The sequence below is a fragment of the Mastomys coucha genome, unplaced genomic scaffold, assembly GCF_008632895.1.
Source record: "Mastomys coucha isolate ucsf_1 unplaced genomic scaffold, UCSF_Mcou_1 pScaffold5, whole genome shotgun sequence".
Classification (NCBI taxonomy): domain Eukaryota; kingdom Metazoa; phylum Chordata; class Mammalia; order Rodentia; family Muridae; genus Mastomys; species Mastomys coucha.
The window spans coordinates 100,646,107-100,668,402 of record NW_022196911.1 but is presented as its reverse complement, the minus strand read 5'-3'; the positions used below and the strand labels follow the sequence as shown (position 1 = coordinate 100,668,402).

The 22,296-nt window shown below is 39.4% G+C and overlaps 1 protein-coding gene across 7 annotated transcripts in view; it reads left to right on the top strand.

Moving 5' to 3' along the window:
- The window catches only part of Cdc27 (cell division cycle 27), a 47,804-nt gene extending 25,736 nt beyond the window's left edge, over positions 1–22,068 (top strand). For 4 of the 7 annotated variants that reach the window (XM_031350792.1, XM_031350798.1, XM_031350797.1 and 1 more), the window contains 10 exons: positions 3,638–3,737; positions 5,138–5,345; positions 5,885–6,057; positions 7,294–7,446; positions 9,094–9,302; positions 11,465–11,582; positions 14,197–14,325; positions 16,316–16,390; positions 17,420–17,576; positions 19,159–22,068. In XM_031350792.1, coding sequence (XP_031206652.1) covers positions 3,638–3,737; positions 5,138–5,345; positions 5,885–6,057; positions 7,294–7,446; positions 9,094–9,302; positions 11,465–11,582; positions 14,197–14,325; positions 16,316–16,390; positions 17,420–17,576; positions 19,159–19,241 — 1,405 coding nt within the window. In that variant the 3' untranslated portion in view covers positions 19,242–22,068. The remainder of the gene's footprint in view (positions 1–3,637; positions 3,738–5,137; positions 5,346–5,884; positions 6,058–7,293; positions 7,447–9,093; positions 9,303–11,464; positions 11,583–14,196; positions 14,326–16,315; positions 16,391–17,419; positions 17,577–19,158) is intronic. The other 3 variants (XM_031350796.1, XM_031350794.1, XM_031350793.1) reach the window with 3 other exon arrangements.
- Positions 22,069–22,296: the final 228 nt, after the last annotated feature.

Below are 22,296 nucleotides of genomic sequence, written 5' to 3'. Positions count from 1 at the left end.
GTTGGGGATAGGGATAAGGTTTCTCTGTGCTAACCCTGGCTATCCAGGAACTCACTCTGTAGACCAGGCTGGCCTCAAACTCAGGCCTGTCTCTACCTCCCTAGTGCTAGAAAAAAAGACATGCACACCATTGCTGTTTGTTTTGTTTTTGAGGCAGAGTCTAAATTATATAGTCCATGGCTGTCCTGGAACTCACCATATAGAGCAAGCTGAGGTCTGGCTAACTCTGCCTTCCAAGTGCTGAAATAAAAGGTGTGTGCCAGCATACATGGCAAATACAGATTTCATTCTTTCTTCACCCATTATTTCTGCACACCTGTCATAAAATTGAACATCAGATACAGAAGCCTTAAAACTATCACAGTTACAGTTATAGTCTTAACTATCTTAAAGGGGTCAATATACCTGTAATGTTAGGGTTCTAATGAGGAATACTGCTTGCAGACTGTGGTTGCCTAGAGTCTTATTATAAGAATTACTTGACTGTGTGGTTGACTTGGGGTTTTTGTTTTACAAGGCAGGCAGTTATTACTGCATGCTTGTGAAAGAGTGAGTATTCATCTGTGACCCCAGCACTATAAGGGGTGTAGATAGGAGGATGCAGAGAACTTACTACCAGCCAGCCTAGTAAGAGTGAACTTTGGGTTCAGTGAGAGACCTAACTTGAGAATATGGTGAAGAACCATAGAGGAAGCTCCCTGAGACCCTCTTCTGATCTCTGCTTATACACCTAGAGGTGTGGACATGTGTGCACATACCTTCAAACCGGGGTAAAAGGAAGATAGTTTGCTTCCTGGCTCAGTGGTTAAGAATGTTAGCTGCTCCTGCAGACAACTGGGGTTTGGTTCCTATATGGTGGGTTAGTGTGTGACTCCAGCTCCAGTGGATCTGCTGCCTTCCTCTGGCCTGTGCAGGCTTCTGCATGTGTGTGATGCATATAACTCACAGGCAGACACTCGTGCACATTATATTAAAAGTAAATAATTAAGGCTTTTTAAGAATGAATTGATTACCCCCAAATGCCCCCTCCACTCCACTCAGAGATACCTCCAAAGCTATCTCTGAGCATGTTTCACTCACTGATTGGTATCTTAGTTTTAGAAAGTTTTTGACCCCGCTGGGTGGTGGTGACTCATGCCTTTAATCCCAGCACTTGGGAGGCCAAGGCCAGCCTGGGCTGCAGAGTGAGTTCCAGGACAGCCAGGGGGCTACACAGAGAAACCTTGTCTTGAAAAACCAAAAAAAAAAGAAAAGAAAGAAAGAAAGAAAGAAAGAAAGAAAGAAAGAAAGAAAGTTTTTTACCAAAACAGGTGATGGGAAAGTTGCTTTCGCTGTGGCACGTCTGGAATCACTAGTGAAGGGCTGTCCAGAGTAGGCTGCTCTGTGAAAGGTTTTCCTAATAGGAAGACCCACCCTGAATGTGGATGGATGCTATTGGTTTGTGGGCTGGGCTTTGGACTGAAGCAGAGAGAAGGAATTGAACACAGCTGTCTGCTTCTTGGCTAGGAATGAAAAGTGCCCAGCTTTCTAGAGCTTCTGCTACTATGACATCTCCCAACCCCACCATAATCTACTTGTGACCTAAAATAAAATTCTTTGTTTCTAAGGTTGCTTTGCCAAGTGTTCAGAAACCAAGATGGATAACTAGTAGAATTACCCATTCTTTATGAAGGATTTAGTCCATGATCTTTCTGCCTTCCCCCTTTTATATAGGGTGCCATATATCCTAGGATGGCTGAAAACTTGCTATGTATCTTGAGAATGACCTTAAACTATTAATCCACCTGCCTCCACCTCCAAAGTGCTGGGATTACAATCAGTGCAGCATACCAAGTTCAAACCTAGAGTTCAAACCTGGCGCTTTGTACATACTGAGGAGGCTCCCTGCCATCTCAGCTCTATCCTCAGACCCACTCAGTGCCTACTCTTCTGTTCTCTGTTTGAAAAGTATCTCATTACACCCCTTATCCAGTCTTCATTAGATCACTTAAGTTTTAAGTTTACTGTGTTTTCTGTTTGTTCTATTGTTTTGTTTTTGAGACATGGTATATATTTTACATTGTCCTTGATTTGAGAACCATCTTCTGTCTTGACTTCCCTTAGTATAGGGATTGCAGGCCTTATTACTACCACGCCCAACTAAGTTGAATTGCATTCTAAGAATAGAATTCTTGGTGCTGGAGAGATGGCCCAGCCATTAACACTTGCTGTTCTTGCAGAGGACCTGGCTTCACTTGTCAGCACCCACTTTGGGTAGCTCACAACTGCCAGTAACTCCAGCTTTAGGGACTCTGATGCCCTTTTCTAGCTACCTGTGGCACACATATGTTCATGCAGTCACTAGTATATATTCGTAAAATAAAAAAATGTGGGTGAAGTACACACCTTTAATCTCAGCACTTGGTAGGCATTGGCAGACAAATCTCTGAGTTCAAAGACAGTTTGCATTACATAATGAGTTCTAAGACAGCCAGAGTTACATAGTTAAATCCTGTCACAAATAAATAAATAAACAAACAAACCAAATCTTAAAAATGGAATTGACTCTTAGCTAAGCATGGTGGCATGCACCTTTAATTCCAGCACTCAGGAGGCAGAGATAGGCAGATTTCTGGGTTTAAAGTCATAATTAGTCTACATAGAGAACTCCAGGCTAATCAGGGATACATAGTAAGACTTTCCTGGAACTCACTCTGTAGACCAGGCTGGCCTTGAACTCAGAAATCTGCCTGTCTCTGCCTCCCAAGTGCTGGGATTAAAGGCGTGTGCCACCACTGCCCGGTGACCTTTTATTTTTTTGAAAAAAAGAAAAAAAGAAAAAAGGTTACATTTGGGACAGACCAATGGCTTAGCAGTTAAGAGGAGTTTCTGCTCTTGTAGAGGACTGCCATTCAGTTTCCAGCACCCACATGTGGTTCACAATAGCCTGTGACTGTATCTAATTACAGGGCCACAGCACTCTTCTGGCTTCTACAGGCACTAGACTTGCTTGTGGTGCACTCATACATGTAGGCAAAACATTCATATGGACATGAAGATAAAATTTTAAAGTAGAATTCTTATGGTTTGCATTTCAAGTAATTCTGTACACCAGTAATGGTCATAGTCTGTGTAAGTAGAGTAAACCTTTGTTTTAGCTGGTTGAATTTATTCTAGTAATTTCTATGTTTCTAATATTGTTTATTGACAGATACCAAATTTGATTCATGTCCAACTTTTTTATTTAGCATTTTGTAGTTGCCATCGTGTGCTCTAGACAGTTGTCTGTGTATGTTGTTATTGTGTGGTCTTTGTGTGTGAGTGTGTGTGTGTGTGTGTGTGTGTGTGTGCGGGCATGCATACACATGTGCATGATGTGCATGCTAGTACTTGCCAGTCTGGAGCTGGCCTTGCTGGCCCACCTAACGTGAGCTTGAATCCTCTGGAAGAGTATCAAGGACTCTTAACCAGGGAGCCCTCCCCTCTAGCCTGGGAAGTTTTTAAATCCTGAGTCTTCATAGAGAGAAGACCAGTTTTAGAATATTTATATGATAAATGCACATTTCAGTAAAGCAGAATTGAGAAAATAAATACTGGTCATAAACCAAATGTTAAATGTGAAAAAATGTCTGGCTTTTTTTTTTTTTTTTTTTTTTAGTACAACACCTCAGGTATTGAGCCCCACTATTACATCTCCCCCAAATGCATTGCCTCGAAGAAGTTCCCGCCTTTTCACTAGTGACAGTTCTACAACCAAGGTAAAGATTTCTGCATGTCACGTTTATTTAGAACTTGCTATGCTGAAATTTGTATGCATTCCTAACTTCATTTCAAATAAATAAAGGGTTTTGTTTTAATTTTTTTAGAGAGCTCATTATATAGATCATGCTGGTCTGGAAGTCACCATCCTCCTGCCTTACTTATCTTCTAGGGTGCTAGGATTATAGGGATGCACCACCATGGTTGTGAGCCACCATGTGGTTGCTGGAATTTGAACTCAGGACCTTCAGAGGAGCAGTCAGTGCTCTTACCCGCTGAACCATCTCTCCAGCCCCCGATTTTTTTTTTCTTTTTCTTTTTCTTTTTTTTTTCTTTTCTTTTTTTCTTTTTTTTTTTTCTTTTTTCGAGACAGGGTTTCTCTGTAGCCCTAGCTGTCCTGGAATTCACTCTGTAGACCAGGCTGGCCTTGAACTCAGAAATCCGCCTGCCTCTGGCTCCCACATGCTGGGATTAAAGGCGTGCGCCACCACCACCTGGCTAATAATTTCTTATTTGGAGAACTTGGTCATTGGTAAATATGTCAGTCTTGAAATGACCAAATCATAATAAAAATGTTAGTTGGCTTTTTTCAGGAAATAGACTGGAGGAAAGATGCAACAATTTAAATGTAGCACAAATTGATTTCTTTGTTCTAGAAGAATAATTCTATATTGTAACTGTTATGGTTGGTTGCACAAATGCCTTTGATAAATTACACAGCTCTATATACACATGCAAAAGAATTAATATAAAAACAGGGAAATGTCAATGGGGATTGTGATTCATATCTATCACTGAAGAAACAATGAGTGGGAATTTGGTCTTGTTACTATCTTTCTTTAAAAAGCAAAGAAGATGGGGGAACAGTTTTTGTCTTGGTCTGCTGACTGACATGAATAATTTACCTTTGACACATCCCAATGAGTGATTTTGTGCTTTGATATAATGTGATGGTAGTGCTATGATATAATTAGTGTTGCATTTTCTTATTTTTAAATAATAAATGAGAATGTAATACACTTTCAGAAAAGATCTGCCCTTACCGCAGACTGACCTCAGTTTCTATTAGTTGGGTAATGTACTGTTACATTGAAAATGAAATGGCTCTTGGCATGCTGGTTCATTCCTGTAATTCCAAGATTTGGGAGGGTAAAGCAAGATTGCTTCAAGTTCCAGGTCAATATAGGCCAAAAAAGTAAGACTGTCTGAAAACAAAAAAACAAACAAACAAAAAAAAAATTGGTTTTGAAGACTTGTTTTTGTAAAATTTCTGATGAGAAAAACAAAAAGACTAATGAGGATTATGCATTTCTTTTCTGTGTAGTACTTGTAGGAAATGTTAATGGAAACATCTAGAAGAACGAGTATGATAAGCGTGGAATTTTATTCCTTTTTACAGGAGAATAGCAAAAAGTTAAAAATGAAGTTTCCACCTAAAATCCCAAACAGAAAAACAAAAAGTAAAACTAATAAAGGAGGAATAACTCAACCCAACATAAATGATAGTCTGGAAATTACAAAATTGGACTCTTCTATCATTTCAGAAGGGAAAATAACCACAACCACACCTCAGATGCAGGCCTTTAACCTACAGAAGGCAGCAGCAGGTCTGTGCGCACGGTGCTCTACTCCTCTGTCTACTTTACACTTTATACTTTATACTTGGATTAAGCTTCTTCATGCCTTTATTGTTTTTACATTAATACTGGCATTTGAAAATGTTTTACTGGATATTTTCATGTTTTAGAATTTGTGTCTCTTACCTATTGCTATGGATATGGTTATCCCCAAAGAAGCCCAAACAGAGCATGGATCCCATGGGACAGGAATTGTAGATGGTTGTGAGCTGCCATGGAAACGCTGGGAGCTGGACAAAAAGAGGCTTTTAACAACTGAGCCCCCTTAAAAAAGTTGTTTAACTTAGTTACATTTTATTTTATTTCTCTCTAGAGTGAGTGTGTGTGTGTACACTATGTGGGATCCCAGGGATCACACTCAGGTCATCAGGCAAGCACCTCTAACTACAAAGCAATCTTGTCAGCCCAAATACTGGAATTTTTTTTAAAGGAATAATTTGTAGTTAGCAGTTTTAGAAAACCAAAGTTGTATGTATTTCTCCTTTGTTTATTATATTATTTTCTCCTAGAAGGTTTGATGAGCCTTCTTCGTGAAATGGGAAAAGGTTATTTAGCTTTGTGTTCATACAACTGCAAAGAAGCTATAAATATTTTGAGCCACCTGCCTTCTCACCACTACAATACTGGTTGGGTCCTGTGCCAGATTGGACGGGCTTATTTTGAACTCTCAGAATACATGCAGGTAAGTATATAAAGATACATATATCTTTCTAGAATTAATTTAACTTTCATGCTTAAGGCTAGATCTTAAAGGCTAATTTTTGCTAATTTATTATGTGATATTTATATAATTATTTTCCTAGTATGTATAATTATCTTAGTTAAGATTGCTATTGCTGTGGTCAAACACCATGACCAGAAGCAACTTGGGGAAGAAACGGTTTATGTTGCGCACAGTTCCATACAACAATCATCATCAAAAGCAGTGAGGGTTGCCAGGCAGTGGTGGCGCATGCCTTTAATCCCAGCACTTGGGAGGCAGAGGCAGGTGGATTTCTGAGTTCGAGGCCAGCCTGGTCTACAGAGTGAATTCCAGGACAGCCAGGGCTACACAGAAAAACCCTGTCTTGAAAAAAAAAGAAAAAAGAAAGAAAAGGAAGGAAGGGCTAGTGGGTGCTGTTCCTCCAGCAGACACGGTGCTCGGTGGTGGCCATCACTCAGTGTGCCATAGAGTTTGGCAGCTATTCACCTTTTTAGTCTCTAAAAGTTTCAGCTCAGCTTTTTAGTAAGTTCATATTCTCTCTCTCTCTCTCTTCCTCTTTCTCCTTCCCTCCCTCCTTCCCTCCCTCTTAAGAATTATATCTTATGTAAGTGCTTGCATGTATGTATGTATGTATACCACATGTGCCTGGTACCAGAAGAGGATGTTGGATCCCCTGGAACTGCAGTTCCAGATAGTTATAAGCTGCCAACCAAAGCTAGGTCCTCAGCGGGGCAGCCAGTGTTCTTTATCCCTGGGCCAGTGGCTCCAGCCCCATCTATGTCTTTTTCTATAGAAATTTCTTTTCAGGCTTCATGTCCTTTTGTTTTGTTTTTTTTAAGAATTATTTATTTTATGTATATGAGTACTCCGAAGCTATCTTCAGACACACCAGAAGAGGGCATCAGCTCTCATTACAGATGGTTGTGAGCTATCATGTAGGTGCTGGGAATTGAACTCAGGACCTCTGGAAGAATAGTCAGTGCTCTTAACCACTGAGCCATCTCTCCAGCCCCAGGCTTTAGGTCTTTATGCCTAGTTAAAATACGGGAACCAGGCTAACTGGGGTATGATTGTCTCAGTATTTGACATCTCACAATGATTTCTCTTGTTTCTAGTTTTTATAAAGCGTAGTCGTTGCAGAAATTCAGTTCTGTGAAGACAGTAACCTGCACTAGCCTGTACATACAGTTTCACTTACTAGTTCTTTAATTTCAGGCTGAAAGAATATTCTCAGAAGTTAGAAGGATTGAGAGTTTTAGAGTTGAAGGTATGGAGATCTACTCTACAACACTCTGGCATCTTCAGAAAGATGTTGCTCTTTCAGTTCTTTCAAAAGATTTAACAGACATGGATAAGAATTCACCAGAGGTATGCTACCAGCAATTTATTTACATAGTCACCTTTCTTGTTTAATTTTTGCGTGCAGTGCTGTTCTGGAACCCAGCACTGAGGGTATGCTAGGCACATAATCCTTAACTCTGAGTTAATATCCTTGACCCAACACAGCTTTTGATCATCCGAACAAATACAGTCCTGTATCACTTAATGATACATTCTGACAAGTGTGTTGTTGGGTAATTTTGTCATTTTTGCAAAGCATCATAGGATATGATTACACAAGAGTTTAGTTATTCTTCAGTGCACAGCAAGTTTGATCCTAACTCTGGACTTCATGAGATTGTCTCAGAGAAGACTGCTCATGCATGCAGAAAAGTCATGCTTGGGGACTCATGGTTGTAACCTCAGTTCTTGAAAGGCCTGTCCAGGCAACAAAACAGGACCCTAATCTCCAAAAAAAAAAAAAGGACGGGTCTTCTGTGTGGGAGCACATATATGCCATAGTGAGTATATTTGGATTTTAAGGGATAACATTTCGGAGTCCATTTTTTCCTTAAATAATGTAGACTCCGAGGATTTACCTCTAGGTCATCAGGCTTGGCAGCAAGCCCTCTCACCCACTGAGTCATCTTTCTGGCCCTTAATTGCCGTTTAAGACAGAGTTGATTCCTATGTACTAATCTTACAGTAAGTATTCGAGGACATCTCAGACGTACTCAGTGCGGGTTTATGTGAAGGTCTTTTTGTTTCAGGACGTGGCTGTGCCTAGGCTGTTGTTCAGTTCTTGAGCCTCCCATTTGAATCTCCCACAGCCAGAGTTACAGGCATTCACCTGGCTTTTAGTGATACTTTTGTGAAATGCACATAAGCCTGTATTCAAATTGCTGTTCTCACCTGGCCTCCACAGACTCCACAAGTGCACAAACTCACAGAAAGACACACATACTAATAAACAATTTATCATCTTTTTTAAAAAAGTCAAAAACCAGGGCCAGTAAGATAACTTCAAAAGGTACTTGTGGGGCTGCTTGATGGCTCAGCAGGTGAAAGTTTGCTGTGCACATCTGGCACTCGGAGTTGGGTTTCCAGAACCCATAGTGGAAGGAAAACACCAGCTCCCTGAAACTGTTCTCCTGAGCCAGTTGTGATGCCACGCACCTCTAAACCCACACTCAGGAGGCAGGCAAATCTCTAAGTGCAAAGCCATCCTGGTGTCTACTGAGTGAGTTCCAGGACAGACAGGACTACACAGAGAAACTCTTATCAAAGAAAACACTCTGCTCTGACTTGCACATGTGGAGGTCTTAAAGAGAAAGCGATCTAAATACAATCTGGGACCTGATGTTAGTTACAGGATTGGTCAGAGATGGCGGCACGGGTAAAAATGGCTGTGCAGGCATGAGGACTTGAATTGGAATCTGCAGAACCCACATACATGCCGAGCGCTGTGTAAATAAACTGCTGTGACCCCGCACCTCCCCAGGGAAGGGACAGGAGGCAGAGAGACACAGTTAACAGCACGGCCCTATCCCACACAAGGAGAGCAAGGATCCACACACACTTTCTTGGGTCAAAATTAAATTCAAATACAAAAAAATTAAAATTACTTTTGACAATAATTTTTTTTATAGAGCATAAAAACTTTTAACTGATTGGTTTTTGTTTCTGTTTTGTCAGGCCTGGTGTGCTGCAGGGAATTGTTTCAGTCTACAACGGGAGCATGATATAGCAATTAAATTCTTCCAAAGAGCTATCCAGGTCGATCCAAATTATGCTTACGCCTATACTCTATTAGGACATGAGTTTGTGTTAACTGAAGAACTAGACAAAGCATTAGCATGTTTTCGAAATGCTATAAGAGTGAATCCCAGGCATTACAATGCATGGTAAGTAAAGAGACAAAGTCTTACTAAAGATCATTGTATTTATTTTAATTTAGTTTGTTTGCATGTGTGTATTGTGTATGTATGGCCTGTGTGGGCCACAGCAAACAGCGGAGGTTAGAACATAACATTAATGGTTGTTTTTTTTTCTCCCAGGAATGACCTGGGCTTGCCAGGCTTGGCAACAGGCACCTGACCCACTGAGTGCTTTTTTTCTTTTAAGACTTTTTAAATAGATATGCCTATTATGCTTTTATATATGTATGTATTATATATTACCACATGCATACCTGGTGTCTTAGTTAGGGTTACTATTGCTGCAACAAATATCATTACCAAAAAGCAAGTAGGGAAGAAAGGGTTTATTTGACTCACATTTCCATATTACTGTTGTTAATCATCAGAGGAAGTCAGGACGGGAACTCAAACAGAGTAGGAACCTGGAGGTAGAAGCTGATGCTTGCCTCTTACGTACATAAAGCCCTGGATTCTTTCTAGCGCCTGAACCACATACATTGACTGGGCTTAGTGGCTCATGCTGTGATCCCAGTACTGGTGGTGTAGAAACGGGGATCTGAAGTTCAGGGTTATTTTGGCGACATAGTGAATTGGAGGCCAGCCCCTCTAGGCTGCATGAGACATGTTCTCATAAGTAAATAGTGCACAGGCCAAATATTTATGAATAATAAAGCATAAAGAAATCAAAGGAAAGATCAAAGTCTATAGTGTATTAATAAAAACCAAAATATATATATGTATGTGAAGTCTAAAAATTTAGAAAAGAGACCAAAAAAAAAGTAAATAAAAAAGTAAAAAAAGAAAAAAAAGAAAAAAGAAAAAGAGTAGGGGCTGGAGAGATAGCTCAGCAGTTAAGAGCACTGACTGCTCTTGTAAAGGTCCTGAGTTCAAAACCCAGCAACCACACGGTGGCTCACAACCATCCCTAATGAGATCGGATGCCCTCTTCTGGGATGTCTGAAGACAGCTACAGTCTAAGACTTATATTTTTCTGTTTCAACTTTATTACAAGGTTTTTTTATTATTGTTATTGTTTTGTTTTAGTTTTTGTGGTGGATGTGTGGTTTCCGCTTCCTTTATGCTGATATACCAAGAACCATTTTTACTTTCCAAATGAATCCATGTGTTATGATATCCCTTTGAGATGGTGATTATGAAAAGTTGGTCTTTCTTTTTTAATTTTATGAACCATTAGTCCAATAGAAACTAAACATAGTCAGTGAATAGATTTGTTACATTCACCCAGGTGATGGTGGCACTGCACATACCTATAATCCCAGCACTTGGGAGGCAGAAGCAGGAGGATCTCTTGAGTTTGAGACCAGCCTGGTCTACAGAATGAGTTCCAGGACAGCCACTGTTACACAAAGAAACTCTGTCATAAAAAACAAAACAAAAATGTTTGGGAATAAGAGTTTTTCTAACCTGTACTTTCTGCCCCATTTTTTCTTTTGTTTAAACCACCCTATTATAGTATTTTATTTAATAGTAAATTATATTGCTGTATAAATAATTGGTCTATATACAATATAGTATGGTGTAGAGAAAGTAGATTGAGTTTACCAGAACCAGCCAGCCAGAGTGGAACATGCAATTATTTCCCAGCTATTTGGGAGGAGGCTGGAAGATTGCTTGAGCAGGGAATTCAAGGCCAGTTTAAGCACATTAAAAAAATAATAATTTAGATTGGGCAGTTGGTGGTGCACACCTTTAATCCCAGCACTGGGGAGCCAGAGGCAGGCAGATCTCTGTGAGGCAGGGTAGCCAGGGCTATACAGAGAAACCCTGTCTTAAAAAAATAAAGAAAAGAAAAAAAAGGGAATGATTTAGCAAAGTGTTTGCTGCATACATAATCACTGCAGGAATTAGCTGTTCCCTCTACATTAGAGTGGTGAGTTTATACGTGTGGCTTCTCTTCTCTTTTATACTTTTGCCTGTTTGGGTAATTTATTGTTTTCAATTATAAAAATGTATCTTCTAAAATGCTTCAGTGATTTTTATTATGACTAATAGTTTTTGTCTAACCATAAGACCTTATTTTTTGCTGTTGTGTATTAAAATGTCACCTATCCTGTCTTATTAGTAGATGAAACTAAACTTGCAGCCAAAACTTGTATCCTTAAAATCATGCTTTCTTACAATTTCAGGTATGGTTTAGGAATGATTTATTACAAGCAAGAGAAGTTCAGCCTCGCAGAAATGCATTTCCAGAAAGCACTTGATATCAACCCTCAGAGTTCAGTTTTACTTTGCCACATTGGAGTAGTAAGTAACTTTTTAAACATTGCTCTGTTAGGTGGCAGGACAGTGGTGGCGCACGCCTTTAATCCCAGCACTTGGGAGGCAGAGGCAGGTGGATTTCTAAGTTTGAGGCCAGCCTGGTCTACAGAGTGAGTTCCAGGACAGCCAGGGCTACACAGAGAAACCCTGTCTCGGGGGGAAAAAAAAAAAGAATTTAGGTGATTTAATGGTTACTGTGAAAATTGAACTGTATTGTTAATAAAGCAGTACCTCAAGAGTATTTTCCAAGAGCCCCTTTTTGACTTATCATGAGGAAATACACCTTGTGGGGCTGAGGATGTGGCTCAGGAGCCATAGATTTAGTCTTTAACATAAAACAGAGCGTCCTCACACTTACAGTCTTAGCACTCCTTGGAGGCAGAAGCAGATGAATCACAAGTTGAAGGTCATTCTCATTAAACAAAGCAAGTTTAAGGCCAGCTTGGGGCTACTGTGAGACCTGTCTCTAGATCCAGAGAGGAGGAGTTGGGGAAATCCCCATATGTTTGTATACTCTTTCTGTTTGTTTTTTGTTTTGTTTGGAGGGGGTGTATGTGTGTGTGTGTTTCAAATGCGTTTTGTTTCATTGCTTAAGACTTGTTTTATTTTTTATTATATGTATGGATGTGTTAACTACAGATGCCCAGAGAGCCAAAGGCATCAGATCTCCTGAAACTGGAGTTATAGGCAGTTGTGGTCCACTTGACGTGGGTGCTGGGAACCAAACAACCTGCACTTAGACAAAAGCATTGACCATCTCTCCAGTGACTATTTTGTTTCTTTTGAGACAATTTGATGTAGCCCAGGCTATAAGGTGTAATTGAGTGACACAGGATTCATGAACAAGTTCTTTGAACACAGGTTAATACTTAGAGGGTCATAATCATCCTTTAGAAATGTGTTATTTACATAAATGATAAATGTTTTTCTTGTGAAGGGTAAAACCAAGTTTTACATACTTTTAGACTTCATGGTAATTATCTACTGTAGAGATCAAATCATGGGGCTGGAGAAGTGGCTCAGTGGTTAAGCAGAGGACCCAAGTTTGGTACCTAGCATCTACTTCGGGCAGCTCACAACCACCTGTAATTCCAGCTCCAAAGGATCTGAGGCTCCTGGCCACCACAGGCACCTACACTTATGTGTATGTGTGCACACACATACACATACACACACATACACAATACAAAATCAATCCTTTTTAAAATATTGAACCATGAGTGTCATCATAGGCTTCCAGTGGTGGATTAGAAGTCTGAGGACTTAGGTTTTAATCCTATAAGAAATGATTTACCATCTCTGGAGTTCAGGATATTTTTTAAAAAAATTATTATTGGGAGGATCAGGGGACAGTCAGATTGGTTCTTTCTTCAGCCTTATATGGGTATGTGGGTTTTGGGAGTTAAATGAGATTAAGTTCTTTATCAGTGATGAGCTTCCTGGCCCTCAGTGCTCTGAAATGGAGCACTTACTAGACTGAGGAAAGAGAGATGATCTGTCAGTAACTTAGTGTCTTAGTGTTTAATTTGGCTTACAGTTTCAGAGGATTAAAGTTCAGGATGGGGGAGCAGAGGAACAAGAGGAATTGGGGATGGAGTGGTCTTTTGAAACCTCTAAGCCTCCCCTCAGTGACACCCCCTCCAACAAGACCAGGTCTCCTGATCTTACCTGAACAGTCCCACCAACTAGCGACTTGATATTCAAACATGAATCGTTCTTATTCTATACAACACATGTAGTAATGAATTACTTGGTACACTTGAACCCATGTAAACAATCCAGTTAGATTACACAACCTCATCTCTACAGGTTTTATCTTCGTAACTCAGATATAGACTTGTAAGTTCTTTAAGTTAGGATAGATGATAGAATGCTTTATCTAATTGACAGTTATGATGGACTGGGTGTTAATTATATCATTGTCTGTAATTTACGTAATTGTTATGGTTATGTTCAAGTTATGTCTAAGAGAAGAGATTTTTGGTTTTGTCTTTCTTTAATTTGGACAGAAAAGGTGAGATGTTGGAGAGTTCTAATGCTTGTCTTATTTCGGCTCCCAAAAAGTCGTACTTCTAGACCTGGGATCACTGCCCCCAGCTGGTTTCGACTGATAATTAAAAAAATGCCATACAGCCAATGGCTGGTCTGAAAGACAGGCAGGACTTTTAGATTGCACAGGCAAGGAGTTAGGAGAGAGGAAAGAATCATGAGGGGGGAGAAAAATGAAACTGATCAGCATGTAAGGATCCAGGAAAGTGGCCCAAGAGGCCACTTCCGCGGTTGGGTCTGGGGTAGCGAGGTGAAATATGGATTTTAAAAGATATTAACTCAGGAATAGCGGAGAGAGGTGTTTGCTAGCCTCGGGAATTTAGAAGTGCCATTGAGCTTCTAGTCATTGACTAGCCATTGAGCTAGTCAGGGCATATCAAAATTAACTTGTGTGTGTGTGTCTCATTCAAGAATCCAGAGCACTCTGGTGGGGGCTAGAAGAGTGACCTGCTGGAAGCCAAGGCCAGTTGTCAATCTCAAAGTTTTGAGTTATATTGTTTGCTTCTTACCTTTCTTCATTAATATCAAGACGGATCTTTATTTCTTACAGGTTCAGCATGCACTGAAGAAGTCTGAGAAGGCTTTGGATACCCTAAACAAAGCCATTGTGATTGACCCCAAGAACCCTCTATGCAAATTTCACAGAGCCTCGGTTTTATTTGCAAATGAAAAATACAAGGTGAGATTTATATCAGTTTCTTCCATGCTGTATTATGTCTCTTTAAAAAAAAAAATCAGGGGGCTGGAGGGATGGCTCAGTGGTTAAGAGCGTTGGCTGCTCTTCCAGAGGTCCTGAGTTCAATTCCCAGTAACCACATGGTGGCACACAACCATCCATAACAAGATCTGATGCCCTCTTCTGGTATGTGTCTGAGGACAGTGACAGTATACTCATATACATAAAATAAATAAATAAATATTTTTTTAAAAAATCAGGCTGGAGAGATGGCTCAGTGGTTAAGATCACTCACTGTAACCACAGCAACCACATGGTGGCTTACAACCATCTGTAATGGGATCTGATGCCCTCTTCTGGTGTTATAACCAAGGGACAGGGATTAAAAGCTCTTTGTGAAATGTAGAATAAGAGTGCTATTGTTCACGTTATGCACTTTATTTTCAACAATAGCCGTGTATCCCAAGCTGGCTTAGGACTTATAAGCCAAAGATGACTTTGAGTCTTCTCTGCCTTCCAAGTGCTACCTTACTGAGGTCATCATGCCCCATTTATGTGGTGTTAGGGTCAAACCCAGGGCTTCCTGCATGCTGTGTGAGCACCCTATAAGCCGAGCCACCTTCCTAGGCTCTATACTCTTCATATTTTTCTCTGTACCGAAGTTTTATATAAATAAATTTGCTTATGTTATCTGAATTCCATAATTTCCTGATACTTTTCTTAGCACATCATCTCGGATCCCTGATTCACACTGTATCTTTATGCTTTTTCTTTATATAGAAGTCAACATGTTTGTTATCTTTTTAAAATATGTCACTGTTAAAGTTGAATATGCATCGTGAGCTTACTTTTCTATTAAGTTACTTTTTTAAAGATTTATTTATTTGTTTGTTTTTGTTTTTGTTTTTGTTGTTTTTTTGAGACAAGGTTTCTCTCTGTAGCCTTGGCTGTCCTGGAACTCACTCTGTAGACCAGGCTGGCCTCGAACTCAGAAATCCTCCTGCTTCTGCCTCCCAAGTGCTGGGATTAAAGACGTGCACCACCACTGCCCGTATTTATTTATTTTTATGTATATGAGTACACTGTAGTTGTACAGATGGTTATGAGCCATCATGTGGTTACTGGGAATTGAACTCTGGACCTCTTCTCACTCTGGTCCTACTTGCTCTGCCCCAAAGATATATATTTATATACATTTATTTATAAAAAAATATATATTCATATATATTATGTATATATATAAATATATAAGTTATATATAAGTACACTGTAGCTCTCTTCAAACTCCCTAGAAGAGGCCATCAGATCTCATTACGAATGGATGTGAACCACCATGCGGTTGCTGGGATTTGAACTCAGGACCTTCGGAAGAGCAGTCAGTGCTCTTAACCGCTCTAGCCCACAGTTACTATTTTTACTAACAGTTCAGAACATACTTTTCCTTGTTGTTCATAGATTTTTTTTTTAATTTTTTTTAATATAGTTGTTTGTTTTGTTTTGTTTTTTAATGTAGGTGAATACACTGTTACACTCTTGAGACATACCAGAAGAAGGCATCAGATCTCATTACAGATGGTTGTGAGCCACCATGTGGTTGCTGGGAATTGAACTTAGGACCTCTGAAACCGCAATCAGTGTTGTTATCCACTGAGCCATCTCTCTACCCCCAACATTGATTTTTTAAATCTGTATATTTGTTTTTTTTGTTTGTTTGTTTTTTTATTTATTTATTTATTATATGTAAGTACACTGTAGCTGTCTTCAGACACACCAGAAGAGGGCGGCAGAACTCATTACGGGTGGTTGTGAGCCACCATGTGGTTGCTGGGATTTGAACTCATGACCTTCTGAAGAGCAGTCGGTGCTCTTACCCGCTGAGCCATCTCTCCAGCCCCTTAATGTTTGTTTTTAACTATGTGTAGTACCTGACTGCATTTGTTTAGTCAGAATTCTGTAAAATTTTGCTTCTCTAAGTTTTCTCTTTGTTTTTCAGTCTGCTTTACAAGAACTTGAAGAACTGAAACAAATTGTCCCCAAAGAATCCCTTGTGTACTTCTTAATAGGAAAGGTAAAGACTAGGGCTTCTGTGTTATGCCGCAACTTCGTAATAAATTCTAAATTCTTTTTCTTTCCTTTTTTACATACTTGTTTGTTTCTGTTGCCAGGCAGCAGCTGTGCATGCCTGCAACCCTAGCAGCGGGGAGGCAGAAGCAGGTTCTAGGATAGCCTAGACTACAGAGGAAGTTTCAGAACACATAGGGCTGTGCAGAGAAAGGTTCCAAGAACTAAACTTAGATCTTCTAGAAGAGCAACAAGCAGTTTTAACTGTTGAACTATCTCTCCAACCTCAACAACTATTAGATTTTAAAAAATACTACATGTATATATATACAGTAACTTGCTCTGTAGACTAAGCTGTTCTGGAACTCAGAAACCTGCCTGTCTCTGCCTCCCTAGTGAAAGGATTAAAGGCATCTACTTAGCAAATTCAACTAAATTCCTGGACTAAGAGCCCTGGAAAGAAATGGATTTAGCGGTAGCAATTAAAAAGAAGATGTTCTAGTTGGGCATGGTGGTGTGTGCCTGTGATCCCAGCACTTAGAATGCTAAGGAATGTTCCAGATCAAGGCCAGCCTGGACTCTTATATTCAAGGGCATCTTGTCTTAGACCAAATGTGGAGTTAAGGGCAGTCTCAAATGCCTGTGTTTTCAGATGTCCTTGACATGGGTCCAGGTTTTGTGTCTTGTACCTATTATCTCAAGACTGGCACAAGCAGGAAGTTCTCAGTTCAAGGTTAGCCTGAGCTATATAATGAGACATTGTGCAGTTCATTAGTAGATCGTGTGCCTAGCATGCATAAGGCTGTATAGGTGACAGTTACTGAAGCGGCTTCTGTAGTCCTCCCTTCTGTTGTCAGGGTTCCAGCTGGTGAGGTTCTGAACCCAACATCTGATCATATAAAGAACACTTAAATGTGAAGCCATGTGTTGGATAAAAACATCCTCCCACCTGAATGGACTTGTAGTTCAAAGATCAGAAGCTTAATTTTTGTTTTAAGACTTTACCATTGAAGAATTGAGTGCTCCTGTTTTTTAGGTTTACAAGAAGTTGGGCCAAACTCATCTCGCCTTGATGAATTTCTCTTGGGCTATGGATTTAGATCCGAAAGGAGCCAATAATCAGATTAAAGAGGCAATAGACAAGCGCTACCTTCCAGATGATGAGGAGCCAATAACCCAAGAGGAACAGATCAGTGAGTATCATGCATAAGATCTGTGGCGTTCAGACGGCTGCTGTGCGCAGAGCCTGGGAGGTGCTTTTCCACTTTCCAAACTGGCATTTTCTTTATAGAAAATGAAATTACTTCTAAATGTAATTACTTCTAAATCTGGTGTGCTGTGTGACTTTGAACCTCAGCTCTGTAGTAGCAGTTGCTTACATTCTATTTAGTCCTGGACAAATCCAAAAATCTATATGATTAGTACATGCTTATATATATTAATACCAAGAGAATTGGAAATTTTCTGAGGTAAATTCTGATTAGCTTTTGTTCCATAAAATTTAGTGAACATCTCATAAGTAAAATTTGCAATCCCAGTACTGCTCTTTTAAACTGAAGGTTATATTCCACCTTTCTCTATATTGTCAGGGACTGTGCATAAAGTTAAGACAGTGGTTAGGAGTTAGCAGAAATGTTAGCCTTTTTTGATGTTGTTGTTATTATATCTGTTTTTAATGTCTCAGAGAGCTATTTCTAGCTCCTAGAATAGGAATTCAGAGTTAATAAGGAAAAAAGGCAGGCGGCTAGAAATGTCATATAGTTAGTTCTGTAGAGCATGGACAAGGCCTGGTTTGATCACAGACTTTATAAACCAGGTGTAGGGCTGCTTGTGCCTGTAGTCCTAGGTAAATGTAGGTAGGAGCAGCAGCAGTGGGAAGATACGCTTGGCTACATAGTAAGTTCAGGTTCAGCTTAGGCTACATGAGGTGCTATCCCCAAAGAACTATTGTCATTATTTTTAAAAGTTAAAGACAGCAAGTTAACTTCCAGGCATGCTATGAGACATAGAACCAATATTGCATGCCCTTAATCCCAGCACTGGGGAGCAGAGGCTGGTGGATCTCTGAATTCAAGAGACCAGTGGTCTGCATAGTTCCAGGACAGGCTACATAACAAAACCCCATTTTGAAAAACCAGAAAAAGGGAGGAACTAGAAAAAGGACCGAAGGAGCTGAAGGAGCTTGCAGCCCCATAGGAGGTACAACAATATGAACCAACTAGTACTCCCAGAGCTCCCAGGGATTAAACCACCAACCAGAGTACACATGGAAGGACCCATGGCTCCAGCTGCACATGTAGCAGAGGATGGCCTTGTTGGACATCAATGGGAGGAGAGGTCCTTGGTCCAGAAAAGGCTCGTTGACCTAGTATAGGGGAATGCTAGGACAGGGAAGCAGGAGTGGGTGGGTTGGTGAATAGGGGGAGGGGAGATGGGATAGGAGGTTTTAAGAAGGGAAACCAGGAAAGGGGATGACATTTAAAATGTAAATAAAGGAAATATTTAATAAAAAAAATAAATAAAGATGGGCTTAATGCACAAGAAGTAAAGATTTGAAAAAAAAAAAAACCAGAGAGAAGTGGGGAGGGACAGAGGAGGGAGAGAGGGAGGAATGGAGGGAGGGAGGAGATGAACTTGAAATGCTTTTTTCAGATAACATTTGGAAGTTTATGGTCTGGGGGTTCTCATCTCCGAATGTAATGAAATTCTCCTTATTTTTGTGAACCAAGAAGTTGTGTTCGTCCTATACCTTATGCTTTTGTTCCATTTGTACAGTGGGGACAGATGAATCCCAGGAGAGCAGCATGACAGATGCAGATGACACACAACTTCATGCAGCGGAAAGTGATGAATTTTAACTTGTGCTATAGTGCTGACATGTTCCTGTCCCTCCATACACTGAGTCTCAACTCTTGAGCCGCCATTGCCGTCATTCGTCACCTAGACCATGAGTGTGCCACTTTCATTGGACCCTGACTGTACACAGAATGAAAGGCAGTGCAATACTTAGCTGCTAACAAGACTGGCTCTTTTACCAGTATGAATGACAATTTGGGGGAGGGGTGAGGAACTTTTCTTTTTTTCTTTAATCTCCTCAGTTGGAAATCTATCATGGAAGGAAGAGTTATGTTTTATCTTGAAGGAACCGTTAGATATGGAAATGGTGATGAACCAAAATTTCTTGGTCATTTTTCCAAAATTGTTTTTTATTTGGTTCTATTCCTGATAAACAGAGTGACTGACCTTCATTTCTAGGTTCTTCGAGAATGGTGTTAGCAAGTGCCAGATGGAACAATAAAAGACATTGCCTATAACAGAGTAAAGTTCATTGCCAAGGAACATAGCTTACCTTAAGCTTGGAGTGTCTCCTATAAGCAAATGCAGTGGGCCTGTTCGGACTCAGATGTAGGAGTCAAATATCCCTCCATACAGTGTACACTTATTCTTGGCAAGAATGCTTTAATGTCTAACCAAGAATTTTAATTTATTCATCTTGCTTCAAAGTGTTGAACATTGTTGTCTTGGTATTGCAAACTTTAAATTTGGTCTTGACGATACTGCCTTTACTCTTTGAGCTCTGTGGGATTGCCTTCAACACTCAGAGATTGTAGAGTGGTTCCCAGATGAAAAGCCAACTAGGCCCAACCAATAACCACTGTGTTTACCAGAAGAATCAGTATGAGAACACTAAAGAGAGACCTTCAAGATCATGATGGAGAAGCCTTAATCCAGTTGGAGCTGTACCTAACCGTGAGTCTGCCTCTTGCCCAGGAGTGCGAGAACGTGTGGTGACCTCTGTCGAGTGCCGTTCCTTTCAGCTCTCTGCTTCGTATTGTCCATAGTGTGAGTCACCACAACTTGTAATGAGTGTAATTAATTGGGTTTAAAATACTGAACATTTTTAACCTAGGAAAAAGTTTCTTATGAACGAGACAAATTCTCTCCTGATTTCATCTTAATATGGATTTGTGTGTTTGGGGACTGGCCACAATTTTAAAGATCTAATTATGCGTATAAAATGGGAATTATTGGAATTTCACAGTAACAGATTATTGAAAATTTTAGAGAAACTTTAGTTAACATTTTATTAAGTGCCAATGTCAGAGTATAACAAATTGTAGTTTCTTATGAGTGACAGGCCTACAGTTATTATTATTTTGGAATATTTGATGAAGGAAAAACTCACCCACTGGTTACTTGTATATGTAAGTCAAGCTGTGAAAATAAGGTGGATTTTACAAAAGATGTGGGAGAATGTTTTAGCCTGGAGACTCAGTCATTTCCTGTCAATTACTTAACCTTCTCATCCAGATGTGAATTAGATACCATCATAAAGTCAAAGTCTTGGGTTAGGTATTAGGTGCCAGGGAAACATTTTAAGATAATTTCCTGCCTAAATCTATGTATGTGCCGTTTAAAAAAATAATTTATGTGGAAAAGGAAAGTTGGGGATAAATGACTATCATAAAAAATTCCCATAGGCTAGCACTTCAATTCTAACAGATATTCCATTTTATTATTCATTAGTTATGTAAAGTTTAATTTTCATTTCTTTTATTTTTTTAATTGGCAAATCGTAAGCCAGCTATATATATATATATATTACATTATGAGATCTAGAGTTTCATAGAAAGCTTTACCCTGAGTTCTGTTGCAGACCTAGAGAATGCTAAGCTCAGAGCATAATTTACTGAAGTGTAATTATCTTTTTTTAGTAGGAATTTATGTCCTGTTCCAGAGGGACTTTCTGGTGCTGATTTTGAGACAGAAGGATGGGATGGTTGTGGCCGTGGCTGGCTGGAAGGCACTCAGACTCTTGGCCTGCTCTCGTGTTTTCCTCACACTTGCTTTTAACAGCATGTAGATGCGGAAGCCTTATTTCCACATAGTAACTTTTCTTGGGTTTCTTTTTCTTTTTCTTTGCATCTTTTCTTTGCTTTTTTTTTTTTTTTTTTTTTTTTTTTTTTTTTTTTTTTTTTTTTTCTTGTTAATTTCTTTTTCACAGAATAGAGATCAAATAAACAAACACATTTTGGTAAGCAAATTGTTTTCAAATTTCAGTGCTTGCTTTGAAGGAACTTAAGAATACTAAGTACTTCATTGTCCTTTTCACACCTAGACATAAGTATGCGGATACGGATACACACACTCAGACACAAGTATGTTAGAGAATTGGCTTTTTTTTCCTCATGGAAATGGTTATTACTGCACCAGGATGAATATTTTTTTTTTTTCAGGAGAACAGATGGTACTCAAAATAAGGAAAGGTGGGTCTTTTCTGTATTTCATTACTTATAATTTTTTTGTTTTATCCAAGAACTGCAAGTAACATTTGAACCATGCTGCTGTTGTACCTTAAAAACTCAGTGATAACCAGTGTTTAGTCCATTAAAAACACTCTTCTAGAAGAAAACAGTTTCAAAGTCTCTGATTAGCCAGAGTACAGTATGGGTCTTCACTGAGAAAAACGATGGCCCATTTTCTTTGGGAAAACCTGGGAAAATGCAAGTGTGGGTATGCCATGTGTGTTCTATTTGCATTGAAACAATGTACTTTTGTGTCGTCTTTTTGCTTTTCCTGACTTATTTCAGAAATTGTATAGTCTTTGGGGGGAAAGTCTTTTCTGTTAATATATTTACAGTTCATTAAAGGATATGGAAAATCCAAATAAATTACTTTTGAAAGCAGTTTATAATCAAGGTGTTAAAGCTATGTAAAAGCTGTGTCATCTGCATTTTTATACTGAGTCACAGCAGCATAGTGATGAAAGATCACATTTTATGTTCTACAAGAGCCTAGGACAATGTTTCTCTAATTTTTACTTACACTTTTTAATATATATATATTAAAGTTCATACCCTTTTTAGTATTATTTGAAATTTCAAAATAAATATTATGACAAAAAACAATGGT